Below are 23,522 nucleotides of genomic sequence, written 5' to 3' on the forward strand. Positions count from 1 at the left end.
CGTTCAATGCCAATATACCTTGACTTTGTGTCATAACCAAATTTACTACTTTCATAATTGTCCATTATTTGATCTATTCAAGAGTACATTAAAAAAAAGACAATAACTTTTATTGGGAGTTAAGGGATAGAAGTTGAGAGAAATCCCCTTATGTCAATATAGCACTTTGAAATTGGGATCTAAAATATTTCTGCTTCCTCTGCAGGGGAAATTTCTCACCCTCCAGCAATGTTTCACCCAAGGTTATGATTGTCCCAATTAAGAATTTTGGTGCATATGTACAATGTAAATGACAATAAACTCAATATGTTCGCAGACAGCAGAATTCTTTCACAAATCTCCACTATTTACCTCTTCAGGCCAGTAGGCCTGTTATTTCAATTGTCACATCACCACCCTATTTATCATTTAAACTCTTCTGTCTTATTTCCTGTGACAGACCTTCCTCTTTCCCTCATTCCTTTCTCTGAATCTTCAAACCTGCAACTTTTCTGAACTTTGATGAAAGAGCATTAGCCTGAAACAATCCCATCACTCTCCCCATAGATTCTGTCCAATCAGCTGCATATTTCCAGCATTTTCTGATTCAGTGTTTTTTTAATTACCCCTTTCAGCACTCGAAGTCTAAAATCCATCCACGAATGCAGTAGTATGAAGTTGGTTGAGGAAATGGTGTTAGTCTTGTAAATTAAACTACTTCTGCATCTGTCCTGCTTGCTGGAATGTTGCCTGCCAGTATCAACAAAGCACTTGATATTCAAAGGCTGCTGGATGTTTTCTCAATTATAAATCTCTCTGTAGCAACTAAAAGCTGAGCTCGACTCGGTACGCCAAGTCTTGGAGAGTGAAGTCAAGAAGAGTCAGCATGAAAAGCGAGAAAATAATGAAACCTTGAAAAAACTCAAATCAAAAGTTAAATCTCTTGCTGAAATGAATCAAGTGTAAGTATAGTTCGGATGAGGATTTATGTGGTTAGAATTCTTTTTCGTGACCTGAAGTATTGAGAAGACACCTGAATTATCTATACACTGGAAGACTGAAGATTTTAACATAGGGCAAGATTGTTTGAGCTAATAGACCAGTTTGCCTTCTGGTCAAAAGGTAGCTGGATCGGCAGAGTCTCATAACTTTTACCATCTATCCACCTGTCAAGGGATAGTAGAAGTTGGGAATGAGTGTGTGAGAAGGACCGGAGATAGGAGGGACTGCTGGGAGCTGCTGCTGGAAGTTTGGGGTGGGCAGTGATGAGACCAAGGCAATTAGCTTGGCAATTTGACTCATCTACCCTTTGGGATAATGGTGGATATGAGATTGGTAGCAACCTCAGTAAAGATCACAGTTGAGAAATGCCCCTGTCAATCACCTGAGAAAGTTAAACAGTGCACAACAGCAGTATCTGTTCATTATAATTGAACAGCTCGTTTGTTTGCCAGAGGTCTGGACTGATGACTTCTCATCAGGAGTTCAGCCACTTGGAAAACAATGAGCAATAAACTTCCATGGAATCACAGTGGACACACAACTGATGAGATCCATTAGTATTGAGCAAGAAAATCTGCAGGTGTTAGGTCAAGTGCAATGCATAAATGTGCTGGCCTAACTCAGCAGGTTGTGCAACATCCATAGGAAGTAAAGGGTAACCTTTACTTTTTCATGAGGGGCCTAAGCCCAAAACGTTAGTTACCTGTTGCTTCCTATGGAAACTGCATGACCTGCTGAGTTTCTCCTGCACATTTGTGTATTGCATCTGTCCCATTAGATTGAAACTTTTATTTTTATGGATAGGGAAATGAAGGGTCCTTTTTGTGTGGCAGTAAAATTCTTTGTATGCTGTGGTATATTTTCCATATGTGGCTTGAAATTCTTTGTATGCTGTGGTATATTTTCCATATGTGGCTTGAAATTCTTTGTATGCTGTGGTATATTTTCCATATGTGGCTTGAAATTTTAACAATCATTTCAGAAATTAATTTTCAAATAAAGGTACATAACTAGAGCAGCGAGATGGTCAAAATAGGCATTGATGAGAATGGGAAGAGGGGAAAGAGAAGTTGGGTGAAAAAATTAACTATTTGAAGAATATTATAGAATGATTATTGTATTTGTGGGTTACAGGGATTATTAGGGATCCTTCCTTTGAAAAGAAACAATATTGAGATACATTTAAGTTGTTTGATAGAGTGTTGGGTGGTTTTTTTGTGGTTAAATGTGCTTGATATCAATGCTATTTTGTGTTTATTATGTCAATATAGATTGAGACATGCCATGGAAGGTCTCCACCGGAATTTGCAATGTGTTCCATACATTAATTGTGTTAATAACATCATTATTTCACTGTTTAAGATTTACAAATATGTTACATAGTTGAGGACTGAACCAAGCTACAAAGAATGGGCTTTGTTTTAAAGGGACAGTTGGACAGAACAAATGTTTTTTGAGGTCAAGTGCCTTGATAACTTGCTGCAATGAGTCCATGATCAATGAGTCCATGATCCATGATCCATGAGTCTGTGATCAATGTCCATAAGTCCATGATCAATGAGTCCATGATCAATGCATCTTTATTAAAATCAGAGAATGAATAAATGGTGTGTTTTGAAGACCCATTGAAATGCTCTCTTTTTTCTCTCTGCTCCGATGCTCATTGATATGTATGCATACTGTCTATATCCTTGATGTGATTTTTTAATTGAGAGCATACAGAGTTCTCAGGTCCATGCATAAACTCCATTAACCTGGTCCACTCTGTAATTAGGAGCTCTAGAGATAGTTCACTTTGAGATTCAGCAGAAAATCAAACCTGGCCCAACTCTATGTATTGAACCTTGATACATATTGTAAAATAAAAATCATTTATTTCATTCTTGGGACGGAAGAGGCTGCATAGGTCTTAATCAATGGTTCCGATCTGAAACAATTGTAACCCACCCCCCTACCCCGATGCTGCTCAACTGTTTGAGTTCCTCCAGCAGATTTTATTTTGTGTGTGTTTGTGTGTATAATGTTTGTACAAGTTTTGTTAAAAGTACAATAAATCCAGATAGTAATGTATTACACACAGAAACATGTGGTAAACCAGAATTGTGTAATGCCAATGGGATCTGTCTGAAATCTCTCTCATCTTCAATCTTCTGCCTTGCCAATCACTGGGAAAGGTGTCCAGTCTGACTTCCAACTGTCCACCACAGACCAGCTGTATAAGATGGAGATGAGAGGGATGTGGCAATCTTCTGTTTGTCTGGGCACCCTACACTGACGGCCTTAATCAGGTCCTGCTTCAAGTAGCCCCAAAGTGTGGGATAATCAAAGGGACAGGAATTCCAGTTTATGTATGATATAAAAAGGCAGCAATTAATTGGAGAACAACTAATAACAAAATTTCACAAGGCAGGGATGTTGAAAATTAAAGATGGCAGAAACTATGCAAAATATCCTTGTCAGAATGGAGGACCTATAATTGTGTTCACAGTGCAAGATGCTCCCAGTTTGTTTGTGACTGTTCATGAAGGTTGTACATTGTGTCCAAAAGCTCCAATTTATATTGATATGGTGATGGCAGTGACCTTATTTGTGCAACTGATGCTGGAGAAAAATCACGTTCAAGAGTGAACTATGCGCGCAAGTGCCAAGATCAATTTCCCACTAAGCTGGAATGCACCAGACAACTATTGTGTTCACCTGGGTTAACTTATTTTTTATGCATGTTTTGTGCATTGACAAATGGATCCAATTTCTAAGCTTGTGTGACTTTTTTTTACTGAAGGTACACGCAAAATATAGAGGAAAAAGCACAGCTATACAAAAAATGCTTCAAAGACTTTGAGGAAGTAAGGTACGATCTGTGAGATTTGAGACAAACTTATCAATGTGTCTCTGCAGCATTTCTTTAAAGAAATAAATTCAAAGAAAATTTTGTTTTGCCACCTAAAAAGCTGTTTTTCTGAATTCTTAAGTGATCAGTCATCAAAAGAAAAGAAAAAACTAGAAGAAGCCATTCAGAAAAGTGTTGCTGTGTTCCATGAAACTAGTAAGAGAGCCACTGAAGCAGAGGTAAAGAATTATATTTTAATTGTCCTTTTTCTTAAAATGTTATTTTCTGGTGCTAATATTTGAAAATCGTGCCAGAGGCCTGGGAAGATACTGTTGTGACAATCAAGTAGAAATCATTCATGTATATAGAAACCAATAAAAGACAGCAGATGTTGGAAATTCTCAAAAAACCAAGCAGCATCTTTGGAAAGAGATACAAAGTTACAATTTCAGGTTAAATAACCTCCATCATAACCAAGAAAGAAAAACAAAATAACGAATGGATTTTTAAATTACAAAGTGCAGGGGAAACTATCTGGTGTTTAAAAAGAATATCTATGGTAGGGTGAGGCCAGGGTTGTGATGGAGATAAATTTCGGATATCCCCCCTGCTAATGGAGGCAGTTAGGCAGTGCTAATACTGTCAAAAGAATTGTAAGGTGTTACAAAAGGGACAGGGTGATATTCCTGTCGCTTTCATTGGACCTCATTATAACAAAGCAGGAGGTTTATAAGACAGTGGAGTGAGATGGGAAATTAATTGGACACACAAGAGGAGCCTCAAGGTTACCCATATGGACTGAATGTATTCAGTTCTCAAAGCAGTTTAGCTCCCCCTTTTTGGAGATCACTCTATGAACATTGAATGCAGCACAGTAGATCTTCTCTGCACCTTTTCAATCTTATTAATATCTTTCCTGTAATTAGGTGACCAAAACCAGCAAATAATATGGTCACATCTTTATTTCTGAGGATTAAATGTTACAGTTTTGTGAAGATTAGATTTTCTAGACAACTAAAATCTTGACTGAGGTTGCGCCTTATTTTGTATGTGGTTCTTTACTAACTTGTCCCCTCTTGCCAGGTGGCTGTGCTAGAAGAGCAGCAGAAAGCACAGTTGTATTTTCATTATCAAGCAGCTGAAGATGCAAAACGTAATTTGGAGAAATTGAAAACATTGAATGCCAGGTGAGTCTGGGGGGAATAAAAGAAAAGACAAAACCTACAAAAAGGCTCATTTGCAGATCTTGACGAATGGGAGAGAAGCAAATCAGAAAAAAAAGAATCAGAATTTATTGCCATGAAATTTGGTGTTTTGCTGCAGTGTCGTAGATGACATACATGTTATAAGCATCTTAAGACATTGCTATAAAAAATTAAATAATAACTAAGAGTGCACAAAAAATAAGGCAGTGTTTTTGGTTCATCAATTATTCAAGAATCTGATGGCAGCGGGGAAGAAGCTGTCCTTGTGCCGCTGAGTGCTCGTTTTTAGACACCTGTACTTTTTCCCCAATGGTAGCAGATTGAAGAGGGCATGGCCTGGGTGGTTTGGGGGTCTTTGAGGATGGAGGCTGCTTTTTTAAGTCGCTGCCTCATGTAGATATCCTCGATGGAGTGAAGTCTGATGCCTGCCTGTGTTGTCGCCGGTCAAGTTAACAACCCTCTGGAGTTCGTTCTTGTCCTGAGAGTTGGAGCCTTCTTTGTGATTGCATCAATGTGGAGGCTCCAGGACAGATCCTTGGAGATGCGGATACCCAGGAACTTGAAGTCCTTGACCCTCTCTGCTACTGAGCCCTTGATGATAACAACATTCATAAGAATTACGAAAAAAGCAAATGCAGGAAAAAACTTAAAAGATTTATAAATTTTTTAATTTAGACATAACAGTACAATAACAGGCCCATTCGACTCACAAGCCCATGCCACCTAGTTATGCCCAAATATCCTCCAACCTCTGGTACATTTTGAATAGTGGGAGGTAACTAGAGAACTCGGAGGAAACCAACACAGGGAGAACATGCAAGCTCCTTACAGACAACACGGGATTGGAACCCAGGTCCCGATCACTGGCGTAACAGCACAAAGCTAACCAATATAATTCAATTGATTGTCACTTTTACTGAGATACAGTGAAAAATGTTATCCAGGCATGTCAACTTGTACTTCGATACAGCAGATCATGTGAAATAAAACAGAAGTGCAGAGTATAGTGTTTCAGGGAAAAGTGCAGTTGAAACAATTCAAGGTCTGGGTGGAGGTAGTTTTGTGAGAAGGAGCTTTTGTTTATTTGTGAACCATTCAAGAATTTTAAAACGTCAAGAAAGAGAGGCTGTCCTTTAATCTGTTAATACATGTTTTCAAACTAATGTAACTTCTGCCTAACAGAAGAGGGAAGGAAAGACAATACAATCTATTTAAACTTTCTCAGGTTAACCAGGAGCAGCACAAATTCTTACAAATGAATGGTAGACATACGAGTCTATATTAGTTCCAATCATGGATAGTGGGCAGCCTGCGGAAACTAACACTGTATCAAAGCTCAAATTAAAATAGCTAATGAACTGAGTAGTGTCCCTAACAAATCACTAATCCCCAAGAAAGATACTTTCCAAAATTCTAAAGGAGAAACACAAAACTGCAATTTCTGGAATCTTGAGTGATCAAAGAGAAGCTCGAGGGAGTCCGCGAATGAGGCAGCGTCCAGAGGTAGCAGTGGTTATAAATGATGCAAAAGGATTGTAAATGACTGTGGATGACCAAAGTATTATCTTACAGTAAATTGCAAATTCTGGGCAAGCCACTCCAATATTAATGAAAAATTAGAATTGGGAACCAGAGAACTGTCAAGAAATGCTTTGAGTGTATAATGAAGGAGTGAGTGAATGAACACCTGAAAACATATCATTTTATTTAAAAATTATTACATGTGGAACATTAGAACTGTGTAGCACAGGTTATGCCTAGTGAGAACAACTGCATTTGTTTTTAAAGGCAAGTAAAATTGTGCATAGATTTCTGGAGATTTCTCACAATGCAGAAGGTTGCAGAATTGAGGGCAAGGTTTAGACCTGGCTAGGAGATAAGGTGATCGGACAGAAATGTCGCATCCAAATTTGCCATAAAAGAATGAACTTGGAGATAAAAGTCAAAGAACAAGGTAAACCGATTCGTAGTAGAGATGCAAATAGATGCTAGAGAGATGGTGTCTCGTGTATCTGGATTATTAAGGAATTTTTTTTTAAATGCACAGAGGCAATTAGAAAGCTATCCTGTTGAAAATACTTGAAATCAAGGGGTTAGGAGTTATGCTGCAATGATCATCTGAGCTCTGCTGGAGAGAATAAGTTTAGCAGAATGACATGTGAATGGCAGTAATAAGTGAGCAGAGAATTATTTAAATGGAGTCAACCTAGGGAGTGGGGTAGTGCAAAGGGATCTGGATGTACACACACGTACACCAGTCACTAAAAGCTAGCATGCAGGTTCAGCAAGCTGTGAAGAGGACAAATGGCATATTGGCTTTCATAAAGAGGGGATTGGAGTATAGGAGCAGATATGCCCTCCTGCAGTTGTACAGGGCCCTGGTGAGACCTCACCTGGAATATTGCATTCAGTTTTGGTCCCCAAATTTGAGGAAGGACATACTCGCTATCGAGGGAGTGCAGCGCAGATTTACAAGGTGGGTTCCCAGGATGTCAGGATTGACGTACGCTGAAAGGTTAGAAAGACTGGGCTTGTATGCAATGGAGTCATGGAGGATGAGGGGAGACATGATTGAGATATATAAGGTTATCAAGGGGCTAGACAGGGTGAATTCGGATTAAGTGTTCCCAATGAGAGACTAGTTAAGAATACAGGGAAGGCCCTTTAGGACGGAGATGAGGAGAAATTTTTTTTAACCGGAGAAGTGTGGATCTGTGGAATGCTTTGACACAGAGGGTGGTAGGGGCACATTCATTGGATATGTTCAAAAGGGAGTTGGATAAGGCTCCTTGTGGGCAGGGGAGTTGAGGGTTATGGGGATAAGGCAGGGAATGGATACTGACAGGATCTGAAAAATGGGGGTGCTGGCTCGACAGGCCAATTGGCCTACTCCAACACCTATTGTCTATATGGTTTCCAAGAGTTAGCTACACTAGGATCCTTGGTTAGAAATGATTTGTTTGAAGTTTTCCAGTTTTGAAAGAAACAAGATCACCAGAAACTCTCCAAAGTATTAAAAATAATTAGCAGTGAACCTTTTTTTGGCCCTAATTGTTCAAGGATTGTAGAGTTTAAGGTCCTCTCCTAGACATTGTAATTTATGCAACAGTACAATTCCACGAGTAACTTTGTGTATGTAATTGTTCTTTGAACACAGCGCAATAGCCGAGGCTATTCCAGAACTACAGATGCCTCTTGATGCCTGGAAACATTTTCTGTTTGAAATTGAATGGCAGATCCGTCAAACTGAGGTGAGTTTGTCTTGGATTCAATATGACTATAGTCAGTCTATAATGCAAGTAAATCTTCAGTATCTGGAAAAGAGTGGCTAAGTAAAAATATGAACAGCTCAGGGTTTCAAGTCGTCTTTCATTCTGTATAATTTGAAATAATTCTGTATAATTTGAAATATTCCGTGCATTGGAATACCCACTGATCTTCACTTGTGGAATAGAACTAGGTTCCAAATTTTCTTCACTGACTCATGCCCTGAAGACATTTTCGAGATGGAATTCAGCATAAGTTTTCCTGGTTCCTTCCTGTTTTGCATAAAACGATCAATAAAGTTGACCTTAAAACTGCGAATTCATCTTTTACAGATGTGCTTTAAAGATCAGATTACTCAGGTGAGAGCTGGAACACAACTAAGCAGCCTAGCAGCAGTGGCTATACTAAACCTCCCAACACCACCAAGCTCGAGTGTACGTATCTGCTGAAATCTTTATCTATTAAATTGTGTAGATGTATTCTGTCAAAGACCCTTCATCCATCATACCTGGGATATCTCCTATCTGACAGAATTGAGGTTCAATATTTAAGTTTATTGTCATTTGATTGCACAAATACAGCCTAAGGAGAACACGTCCATCTGTGCAAATCACGCAGACACACAACCAGACACAACGCGCATACAGACAAACCATACATATGCAGGACAAGTATTCTTATGTACAAATAATTTTGTGATGTCTCGGATGGTTAGTTTAATCAGTTCCTTTGGTCAGAAAATGGGACCTTGGAAAAATATTTTGGGTACATTTCTTGAAAGATGAAACAATACAAATTGCCACCGCTAATCTACGGGAAGGGGCACAGGATGGTGCTGTGGCGATCTGTCTTTGAGAACTGTCTGCATTAGATATCTAGTCGAAAAGATGTAGTTGAATACACTAGTACTAGGGGAAAGCTGCTTCTTTGCCCATCATCCCATTACAACCAACAGCCTAAGTTTAATTGCTCTAAGCCATTAAAAGACTAATACAGGACAATTAGATAAGATAAGGTGGAGTCGGTGCATGTCAATACTCAGTCCGTCAAGGAGACTGGAAAAGTCAAGTGACATTGGCAGGGATGAGAGTTTTGGGGATCTATGTAAAAAAAAAACAACAGATGCTGAACATCTGAAATTAAAACAGAAACTGGAAATATTCTAAAGGTAAAACAGCGTGTGTGGAGCGTTACGGACCATGCTTAAAGCTTCATTTCATTTGATAGGTGCTAGCCAATCTTGAGTATTTCTAGCCTTATCTGGGTTCTTGAGTTTCAGAGCAAGGTGGCTTGAAGCAACCATCCTTTGCTCTAAATGTGGACTTGACAATTGTGCTCAGTGGGAAGATTACAAGAAATAAACTTTTTTATATTTTCATTTTGTTGCTATTTTAAAACGGAGGTTTTTCCAATTCAGGTAATGCTGGAAAGGTCGAGCATTGATGACCCCGCTATTATCGCCTCCGTCCCTCCTGGTGCATTGCTACTCTGGGGGATTCAGAATCATCATAAATCAATTCTACAAGCTTCATCTGTCCCAAGAGAGAAACCACTGTCTTCAATCACAAGAGCCACGAAGGAAAAGGCGCAGTCTTCATCCAGCTTTCAGAACCAGTATTCCTCAAACCATTCCTCACCCTTGGCTCAGCCTCAGTCTGTCTGGTCATCAGCAAGTAATCATCTAAAGTCCCCAGCAGCACCTAAACCTCCACAGTCCACTGATGCACAGCCTTCTACAAGACAACCTACACATGCAAAATCTCCGCAACCCAAGAACAATTTTGATAAGATAATTCTCTGCCTTTCAACCATGTTCCCTGATTATACGCAGTAAGTCTACTGGAAGAGTAATTGTAATTAACAAATATACATTGCGAGGAATGGTGGTGTGGTGGGGATTGGCAATCTGGAGACATTCATACCAAACAAAATCAGTTTTACAAAATACAAAGCTAATCTCAGGAATGGTGTCATTGATGCCTGGTTCACCAGAAGTAGAAGTGTGTCATTATTACTGTGCATGAACTACATACCATTCCATCCAGTTCCTCTTAGACTGCACTCATCAGTCTAAATACTTGACAAAGGTTTCTGGCCCGAAACATCAATGCTCTTTTTCTCCCACTGATGCTGGTCAACCTGCTAAGTCCCTCCAGCAGCTTGGGTTTACCCTAAATTAGGCTAGCAATCCCACAGATAATCAAGCAATAGGCTAAGTATACAACCTGGCTTCCGGCCTAATATGCCTAAGCAATATTTTCAAGTCAAAGGCAGCTCTGTAATCTAATTTAAATTATTTAACATTTTTAAAGACCCACATGGAAGCATGCTGTGGCCCACTGGTTGAGAACCACTGGCCTAAGCTGAATGCACAGAATCATATCTTGCAACTCATACTGGAAAGAGGAGATGAGTAGCAAGTGCAATACACAAAGCGTGGAAGAAACAGAGCAGGTAACGCAGTATCTATAAGGAAGTTACAGGTAACCAACAGTTCGGGCTTGAGCCCTTGGTCAAGGCACAAGCAAAAAGCAGGCCTGAAGATGGTAAATGCATGTTAAAAAGTAGTAAACGCTGGGGTTGCTAGTAATCCCCTCATCCTGTAAATTGGTTTGAAATCACATTATTATTTTTGAGAAATAAAAAAAACAATGTTACTAATTTTAATATAGCATATTAAGGTCAGCAATAAGGTTTTGAAAGCAAGTTGAAGTTTTGTCACACATCCCAAGATGCAGTGAGAGAGGTAGTTTGGCCATGACAATGGAGAAATTAATTCTCTCCCTTTAACTTTGTTTTTAATGAATGAAAAAATGAAATTGCATCATTTGGCAGGAGAACTAAAGTAGCATCCTTATAACAGTGAAGATTTCAGGTGGTTATGGAACACATCTGGGAGCACAGGGTCTTTATTGCTGCCTCCCTCTCCACGTTGAAAGATTATCCTGACCTTCGATGATGCTACTCAATTATTGTTGGGTATTAATAATTCCATGCCAAACAACCCGTGGTATTTTGAAGCTGGGTTGAAGTTGATGCTGCTTCCTTTGGGAGCAGTGATGATTAGTTTGGGGAATGGGGGTGAGGGGTTCTTAGATGGTGCATGGGGGAAGTGCAGGCTCTTCCATAGTTGGGATAGAAGATGGTCGAAGGGGTTGGTGGGCAATTTGTGAGGTGATCCCTTCAGTTTGTGTCAACTGATGTCTGTGCTTCTCCACCTAGATCATGGGCCCCAAGGTCCCTAAAGGTCAGTAGTGTGCCATCACATTTCCTTCAAAAAGGTTTCGACCACATCTTTGAATGTTTTCCCCTGTTAACCTGGTAATATCTTCCCTCGCCCGAGCTCAGAATAGTTGGTCTGATTCTAGTGTCAAACATTGGGCAATTCATTGATGCAGCCTGATCAGAACAACTGAGCATAATTAGTTCCTCAATGCTAGTGATGTTGGCCTGCAGAAGAACATTGGTGATAGAGAACTTACTTTTCCAGTGAACAGAGTATTTTGGATATAACTGGTATCTTTTGTTATCACAGCCAGATATTTGTCATATCTTTAGTTTCCTGAGATGGTGCAGATTGTCCTGGTTTCTTAAGAATCATGATGTAAAAGTCCAAAGTCTTAATTTTCAAACACGTTTTTCCCCTCAATCACAGCTTGTTTGGGCATTAACCCATCTCTTCCATGGGCAATATGATGAGATCCCTGCCCACGTTTCTACTTGCTGTCCATGAATTTGCTCATGCCTTGGTTTTTATCTTTTCAGTGCCAGTCTGACCAACTTCATCAAGCAAATTTGTAGCTCAAATCGCAGTTCCTTGGTTGGATTAGCAGATGAAGAAATCATCAATCAAGTGGCGGGTTGCATCCTGGATCATCAGGACAAGAATAGGGTGAGAGGGCAAGGCCTGGCTTCCTAATGGGAAATAAGGTGAAATGTTTGTACATGCTTGATTTGCGCCTTCACCCTCTGTGATGTAACAGAATGGGAGAGGAGGCAGCCTGATATGAAAGCAGCGTACTATTTGGGACAGTGGGGAGCTGAAGTTACAATGTAAATAAATTGTGTCGGGATTCTCCAATATTTTTCATTGTATTTGGGGTATGAATAAGAATGACAATGCCAAGACCTTGCAGGGTTACAGATCACCTAACTTGTGGAAATCCAATGTCACATAAATACCTCCATGCATTTTTCAAGTTAGTAATAATTTTTGTGATATTAATGATTGGATACAATATATATTCCATGATTTCCATGAGATGTTAGTGTGAATTTGTAATAAAATTAAATTGCTAGGATATATATAGATCAATATATGGGGAGCTATAAAAATTGGATGTTTCTAACTTTCAGAAAAATCAGTGTATGGATAGTTGATAGGAACAGAATGTTGCATAACTTGGGGACTGCCTAATCTCAAAGTAAACTACCAGGTTTACCAGCCACATCACAGTACCCAATATGGCCATAAGCGGATGTGTTTTATACTACTTCAATAATTCCCTCATTTCTCCTGAGAAACAGAACTGTGGTACAGGAACTGATTTACCATCTTGCTTGCAGCCTTTTCTTACAGATTACAATCTCTCTTTTCAGGAGGTTTTAACTTTTAATTTAATAATTGCAGTAAGACTCAGAGTTGGGTACCAAAGATGACTTATACTCGTATCTGTATATCACCAGTCTCTTGAGGTTAAGCTCTGAGTTTTATTAGGGCTCAGGCCCAACTTTTATACTTGCACTGTTCCTGCCGTGGCTCCCCTTGGCTGCTGTCACAACATGCAGAACAAAAGCGGGCTTCCCACGCGCAGGTGCTTTCCTGCGTAACAATGCCCTTCTTCCCCGCACGGTGTCCCTGTCATTTTGCTGCACACCAAGGCCAGCACCATTTTGGGGTCGCTGGCCTTTAAGCTGCCCTTGCCGTTCACCCACCGGGTCGCTTGTTGGTGGCTGCTGGGCTTTGGTTGCGCTCGCTGCCTGGAGCATCGGTTCGATCGCCACGTAGAGAGATAGATATATATCTCTTTTTGTTTATTGAAAAGGGGATTTTATACTTCTCAGGTATTTTCATCTTATTCTGTGATATGATCAATATTAAGGATCCACGGTTAAACCATCTTTACCTAATTTGTTTCTACTAATAAAAAGAAAAAAGGAAAAGAGAAAAAAACCCTAATATTCCAACCCCTCCCTCTAAACAAGGTTCACTTTTAGATATTGAATAATGACTTCCAGATACCAGACAGGAGCATCCGTCCACCTTAAATCTTCAAGTTGTGATAATAATCCAGGAATGTGCCCCACATCTTATCAAATTCAAACTTTACTTCTCTGATGTTGTATCTCTTTTTTCCAAATTTAGGTAAGACATGGTTAGTCATGGACTCCAAGCCCTAACTCTCAAGATAAGATTAGAGGGCATAGATTTAAGGTGAGAGAGGAAATCTTGGAGTTCTAAGAGGCACCTTCACACAGATGGCATTGGGTACATGAAACAAGCTGCTAAAAGATTCAAAAGGCAGTTCGTCAGGATTATGCATAGGATTGGTTTAGAAGGAATGCAAGCAAATGGGACTACCTTGGGCAGCATTGACCAATGATGTACAATAATGAAATGTCTAATACACATTAATCAAATCACCTTTAGACCAGGTTATTAGTTCTCAGAATTTGTACTGTCAGTTCGAAAGAGGAGCGAATGGCACGGTTAATGGCTTATTTTTGTTAAACCATCCTTACAGATTCAATTTCCATCTGCCAACTGGCAACAGGCAACAATGCAAAGAGCCTCTTCTGCCACAAATCAAGTCCCAACACCTAAATCAACCACCAGGAACATTGGGGCAGCAGCCAGCCTTTCCCATCCTTGGCAACCAATCAATCCTCTGCCAGCTTCTCAATGGCAGAGTAGTGATGCCACAGTAAGTCAAAGTCCAGTGACAGTTTCATTACCTTGCCACATAATGGGCATAAGAATTCTGTATTTAACACTCAAAACGCAACCTAACAATTTCTTAAAACCAGTGAAGACAATGACCAGAATTTACTTAAACCAGTGAATGGCAGGCTATCACTTACATGCAAATTATCCAACAACTTGTCAAAGGTTAAATGTAAAAAAAAAAGGTATACTGCTGCTTTGGTCAAAGAGCTTACTAAAAATCTCCATTCTCCAAGTTGCTGTTCATGTATGTTAATATTCTACGAGTTATTGATGGAAAATTACCCTGATAATTATTGATGGTTGCCAGTTTCACATGCACAACCTTCAATCAGCAAAATGTGCATCTTATTCTTTTACTGTCCTTTTGGATTTTAAAAAAATAAGTTTGGTTCCTTTTTGCATTCAGTCTCCCTTCAGTCCTTCCATTGTTTAGTACTTAAACTTCACCAGCAAAGCCAAGACACTTTCTCAAACCCTCGACGCATCAAGCTCTACATATAATCACAGCCTGAACTTGTACGGATAGATCTATGACATTCTAATGCAGTAAATCCTGACCATAGAAAATGTAAGCTCATTTTAGAATGTCCTTGAGGGAATTTTCCTTGAGCAGAGTCTGATATTCCGTAGAATTCTGGAATTATAATTGATTGCAGTTGTAGGTACAAATCCAAGCATCTTTTGAAGATGCGTCTTGGATCCGGGTATACCAAACCAAGGGATGTAATATAGTGAATCACGGTCTGCAGCAATTCACAGGGCTTGTATATTGAAGGAAAAGTACCAAACAGGGTTTATTCAAACTATGAGCTCTTTGGCTTGGCTTCGCGGACGAAGATTTATGGAGGGGTAATGTCCACGTCAGCTGCAGGCTCGTTGGTGACTGACAAGCCCGATGCGGGACAGGCAGACACGGTTGCAGGGGAAAATTGGTTGGTTGGGGTTGGGTGTTGGGTTTTTCCTCCTTTGTCTTTTGTCAGTGCGGTCTTCTTCAAAGGAGGTTGCTGCCCGCCGAACTGTGAGGCGCCAAGATGCACGGTTTGAGGCGAGATCAGCCCACTGGCGGTGGTCAATGGGGCAGGCACCAAGAGATTTCTTTAGGCAGTCCTTGTACCTTTTCTTTGGTGCACCTCTGTCACGGTGGCCAGTGGAGAGCTCGTCCTATAACACGATCTTGGGAAGGCGATGGTCCTCCATTCTGGAGACGTGACCCACCCAGCGCAGCTGGATCTTCAGCAGCGTGGACTCGATGCTGTCGACCTCTGCCATCTCGAGTACTTCGACGTTAGGGATGAAAGCGCTCCAATGAATGTTGAGGATGGAGCGGAGACAACGCTGGTGGAAGCGTTCTAGGAGCCATAGGTGATGCCGGTAGAGGACCCATGATTCGGAGCCGAACAGGTGTGTGGGTATGACAACGGCTCTGTATACGCTTATCTTTGTGAGGTTTTTCAGTTGGTTGTTTTTCCAGACTCTTTTGTGTAGTCTTCCAAAGGCGCTATTTGCCTTGGCGAGTCTGTTGTCTATCTCGTTGTCGATCCTTGCATCTGATGAAATGGTGCAGCCGAGATAGGTAAACTGGTTGACCGTTTTGAGTTTTGTGTGCCCGATGGAGATGTAGCTAGTGTTGTTAGAAATAACAATGGATAGAAGATTGGTAACTGGAAGAAATTAAAATATTCTGGGTAGACCATTGCTCATAGGGAGTTGCAGAGTAATTTCTGTACCCTCAGTTATACATTGTATACAAATTCACGTAAGCTTATTAAGGCAGAAATTACAATAATACAGATCCTTGGGAGGGGTGGAATCAATACAAAGTTGGATTTTTTGTTTTGAATAACAGCAGATTAAAAGTCACCTTAAATATCCATTTGAATTGGTGGGGGGGGGGGGGGTAAATGAGAGAAAGTTGAAGATTTAAAGCTTTATTTTTCTCATCGTAGACACTTGATGAGCCGTGTATAATTTGTCACGATGACTTAACACCAGACAGCACGTGGATGCTGCAATGCAAGCATCATTTTCATCAAGTGGTAAGTTCATCTCACTGAGCCTTTTTAGACTGAAGAACCTGTGCCATTGATAACAGATGGAATAAGGCCCAGACTGGATCTGGGCCATGAACCTGGTCAGGTGGGGGACCTCTCGGTGGGGGACCATTTTGGTGAGAGTGACCCTGAATTGCCAATTGATGAAGTAGACAAAGACGTTGTGATCAAACAATAATCATGGTACAATAATGAAAGACAATAGGTCCATATACAGTTATATCCAAGGGGAATGTCCTTAACAGTCGAGATAACGCCAGAGGGGGGAGACAGGCAGCTTGGCAGACATTCACCCCAGACCACAACTCCCTTAGCTTCGACACAGCTATGGGAAAAGATATAAAACAGTCAAACTGAAAAAGTGCTTAACTGGGGAAGGGCTAATTAAGAAGAGATGAGGCAGGAACTAATGAGAATAAATTGGAAACAGATGTTCAAGGGCGAAAGCACAGAATTAATGTGGAGGAAGTTTTGGGACCACTTGAGCAGGGTTCAAGATAGGTTTGTCCCACTGGGACAAGGAAAAGGGAATTGTGGCTGACGAAACAAGTCATGAGGAAGAAGGAAGCATACATTAGGTAATGGAAAGGGCTCATGAGAAATATATGGTAACCAGGAAGGAGCTTAGGAAAGGACTTGGGAGACCTCAAAGAGGGCACAAGAAGACCTTGGCATGTAGAATTACGGAGAATCCCATGGCATTCTATGCATATGTGAATAACAGAAGGATAATGAGAATGAAAGGATGGGCCGCTAAAGGATAAGGGAGGCAATATGTGCCTGGAGGTTGGTGAGGTCCTTAATGAACATCAGAGAAAAGGACGTTGATCACGGTGAGGTCGAAATTGAATAGGCCTGTGTGCTGGACAGTGTGGAGATTAAGGAATCGGAAGTGTTGGATCTTCTTTAAAAGCATCAAGATTGAGAGTCCCCGGAGTCAGATGTGATTATATCCCAGGCTGCTGTGGGAAGTGAGAAGAGAGCTGGGGCAATAGCTATGATTTTTGCATCCTCTTTGGCCGCAGAGGAAAATAGCATATGCAGTTCCCCTGTTTAAAAAAATTAATAGGGAGATTCCTGGGAATGATAGACCGGTGAGTCTTGTGTCAGTGGTGTGCAAACTAATGGATAGGATCTAAAAGCATTTGGAGAAGTCCAGTCTACTCCAGGATAGTCAGCAGGGCTTTGTGAAGGGTAGCTCATGGCTCATGAGCCTAATTGAGTTTTTGTTTTAAAGAGGTAACAAAAGAATATGAGGGTAGGGCAGTAGATGTGATCTACATGGATTTTAGCAAGGCATTTGACAAGATCCCCCACAAGAGACTCATCCAGAAAGTTATGAGGCATGGGATAAGTAGAACCTTGGCTGTGTGGATAAAAAATTGGCGTAGAAAGAAAGCAGAGAGTAGTGTGGAAGGAAAGTATTCTACCTGGAGGTCAGTGACTAGTCGAGTGCCGCAGAGATCTGTTCTGGGACCCCTGCTCTTCAATTTTTATAAATGACTTGGATGAAGAGGTGGATGGATGGGTCAGTAAGCTTGCGGATGACCTGAAGGTTGGAGGAGTTGTTGATGGAGTTGAAGGTTACTCGAGGATATAGACAGGATGCAGAGTTGAGCAAAAAAGTGGCAGATAGATTTAAATCTGGATCGTATGAGGTGATGCATTTTGTAAAGACAAACCAGAAAGCTAAGTATAGGATTAATGGTCAGTTACTTAGGAATGTGGATGAACAGAGGGACTTTGGAGTACAAATCCGTACATCCCTCAAAGTCACCACACAGGTAGATGGGATGCTGGGCTTCATTAAAAGAGCAGAGGTCATGTTACAACGGTACAAATCTTAGAGAATTGTGTTCAGTTCTGATCACCTCATTATAGGAAGGATGTGGAGTGAGTGCAGAGGAGATTTACTAGGATGATGCCTTGATTGGGAAACAAGTCTTTATGAGGCAAGGTTTAGCAAAGCTGGGACATTTCACTTTGGAGAAGGTTGAGACTTGATAGATGTCTACAAGATTATGAGAGGTATAGATAAGGTGGACAGCAAACACAGAGGGCATATGTATAAAATTAGGGGAGACATCATGGGTACGTTTTGTTTTTGTAGAGATTTGTGGGTGCCTGGAATGCCTCACCAGGGATGGTGGTGGAAGCTGAAACATTAGACAGGCATATGGATGAGGGAGGGATATTCTGGTCTTCACAACATCATGGGTCGAAGGAACTGTGTTATATTGTTCTAAGGTGATTCCTGCAACTTCTCCAGGTCATTAAGGTGAGGACAAGCTACTTTGCCCCAAAGGGAAACTCACCAGTTGTAATCATGCAGGCTGACAGCTTGCATTTTTCAACTGGAGGTGAAAGGGAAGTGCGCATCTTGTAAATTGTGCAGTATATTTTTGTAATTAAAATACCAGTCATCCAATTTTTAAAGAAAACTGCCTCTATATGTGATTTATTTTATCTCAACACTTAATACACAAATCTGCTTCGAGCCCATTTAACTGTGTACAGTGTATCAAATCTTATTCTGTTCCCATGTGAATCAAAATGGAGTTGAGCTTTTTTTTTGTTCTACAGTGCATCAAGAAATGGCTCAAAACAAACCGCAGCTGTCCAACATGTCGAGTCCATGCACTCCTGCCTGAGGACTTCCCTCTGCTGCCTGGAAAGTTAACCGCCCAAAAGGTCCCTTTTCCATAGAATTGTAGGCCTATTATGGGTAGCACGGATTGGTTGGCTAAAATGGAATCATTCTTCAGAAATTTTTCATAATCCTTTGATTTTAAAATTAAAGAATTATGATTTTATATAATCATGGAAAATGTTGAAACTTGATTTTTGTATTATCTGGCATCATTTACACAAACCATTGCCTTGTTTCTACAACTGATATGTTACATTAAGACTAATTGTGAAACACTATGTGGAATCTTGTGTAGGAAAAATAGTTAGTGGGACTCTCCCTGGCAGACGTGTTCTTCTCTTGCTCTTATTTAACCCCCAACCCTCTATTACTAAGATAAAGCTTGTTTTTTTTCCCTATTCCTAGATGTAAAAACATTAACCACATCATTCCACTAATGCCATCTCAGCAGAGTATTTCCAGCATTTTGTTTCAGATTTATTTTTAACCATTGCAATTTTGTGAATTTCATGATTGAGGGAGCTTGAATTTAACTACATTCCTGCCCTTGCCCATCATTAGAAAATAAAACCCTCAGACTCCTGGTACTGGCTCTGATCCTCCTGTATCTCTTCCTTAGTGGGAGCAGCTGAAGGATGTTAGGTGCGGGGTAGAAGGGGTCTGTGAGGATTTTGTACACCCTCCTCTAGTAGATTGCCTCAGTGGGATGGGGGAAATGGAGACACAAGATGAACAAGAGTCTAAACCTGCAAAACTACAGCAGCCTTCGCTGAATTACTACCCGAGCCAACATGGGGCAGGCAGATCAACTCATGGCCCTGGTAGTCCTTCTGTAGAGGTGGGCTTCATCGGAATTAATCAGTATCCTTGCAAATCATAACGTGGATACAGCTTGAAATACCTGGACAGCAGTGGGAGGTGGAAAGATCAAGCCAGGGAAAAAGTGCAAGTTGGAGAAATGGCTTAGTTCTCAGTTACAAGCAGACTAGATGGCAGGAAGAAATGGGAATGCAGTAATAAAGTAGGGTCAAATGGGCAAGCCGAAAATTAAAGGCAATCCTAATACATGCAATAGTATTAACTCGAATCACACAGATGGATTGGTTCAATCTCACAGCCGTCAGAGTACAGACATGACATCACATACAGCAGATTCCTGCAGGTGTGGCAGAATTACCACTAATTGGTATTGCAAAAAATAAACTAAAAACTGTAAGCAGATCACAAATGTAAACAAACTGTATAATAGAGAACAAAAATCAAAATAAAATGCTGGAGTCTTTAGATGAGTCTCTTGAGTTTGTCATTGAGGAGTCTGATGGTGGAGGGGTAGCAGCTATTCCTGAACTTGGTGGTGTGAGTCTCGTGGCACCCATTAGTTCTTTTACCGATAGCAGCAGTGAGAACAGTGCGTGCTGGGTCTTTGATGATTGCTGCTGCCTTCCGATAGTGTTCCCTGTAGATATACTCAATCGTGAGGAGGGTTTTGCCTGTGAATGACCTGGCCTGTGTCCACTACCTTTTAGAGGGCTTTACACTCAGGGGTATTAGTGTTCCCAGACTGTACCGTGCAGCCAGTCAGCACACTTTTCACCACCTATCTGTAGAAAGTTTCCACTGTCATCATACCGGACCTCCACAAACTCCTGAGGAAGTAGAGGCACTGATGTGCTTACTGCACGATGCCAGTGGCACGTTGGGTCCAGGAAAGATCCTCCGAGATAGGGACTCCCACATGTGCTCACCCTCTGATTTCCCCCAATGATCACTGGATCGTTCACCTCTGGCTTGCCTTTCCTGGTCAACAATCAGCTCCTTAGTTTTGGTGACATTTGAGTCTAAATTTGTTGGTGCACCATTCAGCCAAGTTTTCAATCTGTATACAACCCCGTACCACGGTACCTTCAGCATATTTAGACAGTGTAATTGTCTTTTCAAACCACACAGAGTGGAGAAGGAGGGGCCAAAAACACAGCCGTGTGGTGCTCTCGTACTGATGGAGATTGTGGAGGAGAGGTTCTTTTCAATCTTTACTGTTTGTGGTCATAGGAGAAACAAAACTCTTACTGACTGAGAACTGAATATTGCAGTTTAGAAAGCTAGATGGAAGAGGTACCTCTGATTATAAAGGACCAACTTTAAACAAATTCTCCTCAGCTTGCTGGAGAAACTTAGCAGGTCAAACAGTGTACTTTATATAATGAAGATACAGATACATAACCAATGTTTCAGGCTTGAGAGTCCTTCAAGGTATGATCACAAAGTAAAATGAGTACAATTGAAACAGGAACAAGCACAAATCAAAAAGTACATACATCAATCAACTGAGAACCAAGACTTGCAATAATCACAGGCAACTAAACCTAAAAAGGTCAATCAAACTAGCTCCAATAGGCAAAGAGCTACCTTATGGGAATGCATGAAGATTTCTGAGAGCAATGTTGCTGACCCAATCAGGGAGCAGGATAATATTGTACAGTAATCATAAATTCCAAGATGCTTCATTTAAAGGATCAAACCGAATTATTTATTTTAGATTCCACTAGGTTTGCAAGTCTAAAGTTGGTCTTAAATCTGAATAAAATACAGTTACATAGGTAGGTGAAGCGTGCTGGTCTAAATTGGAGGCCAATTTCCCACTCCATTTATAGATAATCTGGAAAAGTTGCATCTAGTTTTTTTCCCCAGAGAACAAGGAAAGCAAAAGACACCGAATTATTGGAGTGCATTATCAAGGATCTGAAGAAAGTCCTACTAAAAGCATAACATGATGACTTTATCAATGGTTTCAGAAAATGAAAATAACGTTGAACTGGAATTGCAACTAGCACTGTAGATAAAGGGGATCGGGGAATAGAAATATTTCCTTCATCAAGTTACTCCAAAACAAAAGGACATTGCAAGTTACAAGAAATAAGCATTGAGAACAAAGTCAATTCTGCAGGATATGAAAACTTGTACGGAAAAACCAGATTTCTTGACAAAACAAAGACACACTGGAATGCAAGTTATAGAGGGCAGTCTGCAAAAGGGACACAAGAGTTGGGGAAGTAAAATTTTGTTAAAGAAATACAAAATAGTCACATTTCAAAAAGAAAATCAGTGCTGGAGAAACTTCGTCACATAGCACCCGAGAGAGAAACCGTGGATTCCAATTTCAATTAACCAACTCACTCAAAAGTAGCAATTTAACATTGTAATCTCAAAACTCTACATTACCGATGTACATCTTTCCATTATAGTTTAAATGTATTTCATGGTATGAAAATATTTTAAACAGCTCTTCACAGATTTATTTGTGAAGTCAATGCGAAAGGCATTGTGTAAATAAATGAAAGCCGATACTACGACCTCACCCAGTGTTGACGCAGTACTTGCATTCCACCAGCAGAGGTCTATTTTGCTCCATCTGCTGGAGCAGCTCAGTGGGCTGAGCAACACTAGGGGGAGGAAATAAAATTGTCAATGCGGAGGCCACAACCCTTCGCTTTTCAGCCTGCAACACTGACGAGTGTTTTAGTTTCCTCCCACTGGTTCTGGATTCCTCCAGAAGATTGTGCATTGCTCCAGATTCCAGCAACTGGAATCAGTCTCTTGGTTTTGCTCCAACAATATGCACGTGCAGACATTTTGCCCGCTGCCACCCCACCCGACCCCAAATGCTGACTGCCAAGCCCTTCGTGTGCTCAGTTTTCCTCCACTCCTGAAAGACATGGTGTTGTTCAATGGCCTCTGTAAATTGTCCCTGATGTCCAGGCGAGTGATAGAATCTGGAAAATACTGAATGTGTTCCCTGGTCCTTTAACCATCCAGTAATGGGAACAGATTGTCCATCACAAACATGTACGCCTCCACCAAAATCACCTCTCAACCTGGTCTGCTCCAAGGATCCCTCAGCCAATTCTCAAAAGAGAAACAGTTCACCCCAAACCATTCTGGTGAATTTTTTTTATAAATCCTTTGAGGATAACGCAGTTAGTCTATCACCACAACACTATTACAGTACTAGCGACCCAGGTTCAAATCCAGTGCTGTCCGTACGTTCTCCCCTTGACCTCCAGGTTTCCTCCAAACCTCCAACATATATACGGGGTTGGTAAGTTAATTGGGCAGCTCTGGATCGTGGGCTGAAAGGGCCTTCTACTGTGTTGTATCATTAAAAACTGCTTTTAAAACTTTACATCCTTTCTAAATGCAATTATGATTCACACATCCTTGCTTTTGCAAACCACTTTCCCGTCTGAACTGTATTAAATTTGCATTTTACGCCAGGATATGATCACTGTTCAATGGTTAAATAAGAAAACTCTCCAGTTCTCCAAAAAATTGAATACAGGACAAATTTTATAGGAAAAGTGCACAAATTAGTTTTCCAACAACTGAAAGTCTTTAGTCAAATCCGCTCTGGCACCATCACCACAATGTCCGTTCCTGCACAATTCAAAACCGGTATATTTTAAGTGGGAAATTCTCGGTGATTAGATGATCATCCTGCAGAATCACCACAATGTTCACCTCAAATTCTGAAAGGAAGAAAAGATGCTGATTAGAACATCAACCCATACATCAGGGGGCCCACGACTAAATCTTA

The 23,522-nt window shown here is 40.7% G+C and overlaps 2 protein-coding genes across 9 annotated transcripts in view; one reads left to right on the forward strand and one right to left on the reverse strand.

The window, feature by feature from the left end:
- The window catches only part of ttc3 (tetratricopeptide repeat domain 3), a 110,051-nt gene extending 89,836 nt beyond the window's left edge, over positions 1–20,215 (forward strand). For all 4 annotated transcript variants that reach the window (XM_069888856.1, XM_069888857.1, XM_069888858.1 and 1 more), the window contains 11 exons: positions 802–941; positions 3,764–3,832; positions 3,954–4,050; positions 4,895–4,998; positions 8,174–8,267; positions 8,616–8,717; positions 9,701–10,113; positions 12,049–12,175; positions 14,028–14,207; positions 16,177–16,266; positions 18,865–20,215. In XM_069888856.1, the coding sequence (XP_069744957.1) occupies positions 802–941; positions 3,764–3,832; positions 3,954–4,050; positions 4,895–4,998; positions 8,174–8,267; positions 8,616–8,717; positions 9,701–10,113; positions 12,049–12,175; positions 14,028–14,207; positions 16,177–16,266; positions 18,865–18,987 (1,539 nt within the window). In that variant the 3' untranslated portion in view covers positions 18,988–20,215. The remainder of the gene's footprint in view (positions 1–801; positions 942–3,763; positions 3,833–3,953; positions 4,051–4,894; positions 4,999–8,173; positions 8,268–8,615; positions 8,718–9,700; positions 10,114–12,048; positions 12,176–14,027; positions 14,208–16,176; positions 16,267–18,864) is intronic.
- Positions 20,216–23,257: 3,042 nt separating this feature from the next.
- vps26c (VPS26 endosomal protein sorting factor C) overlaps positions 23,258–23,522 on the reverse strand; it is a 70,004-nt gene continuing 69,739 nt past the window's right edge. For all 5 annotated transcript variants that reach the window (XM_069888890.1, XM_069888889.1, XM_069888891.1 and 2 more), the window contains one exon: positions 23,258–23,454. In XM_069888890.1, the coding sequence (XP_069744991.1) occupies positions 23,372–23,454 (83 nt within the window). In that variant the 3' untranslated portion in view covers positions 23,258–23,371. The remainder of the gene's footprint in view (positions 23,455–23,522) is intronic.

This window comes from Narcine bancroftii, chromosome 7 (assembly GCF_036971445.1).
Source record: "Narcine bancroftii isolate sNarBan1 chromosome 7, sNarBan1.hap1, whole genome shotgun sequence".
NCBI lineage: Eukaryota > Metazoa > Chordata > Chondrichthyes > Torpediniformes > Narcinidae > Narcine > Narcine bancroftii.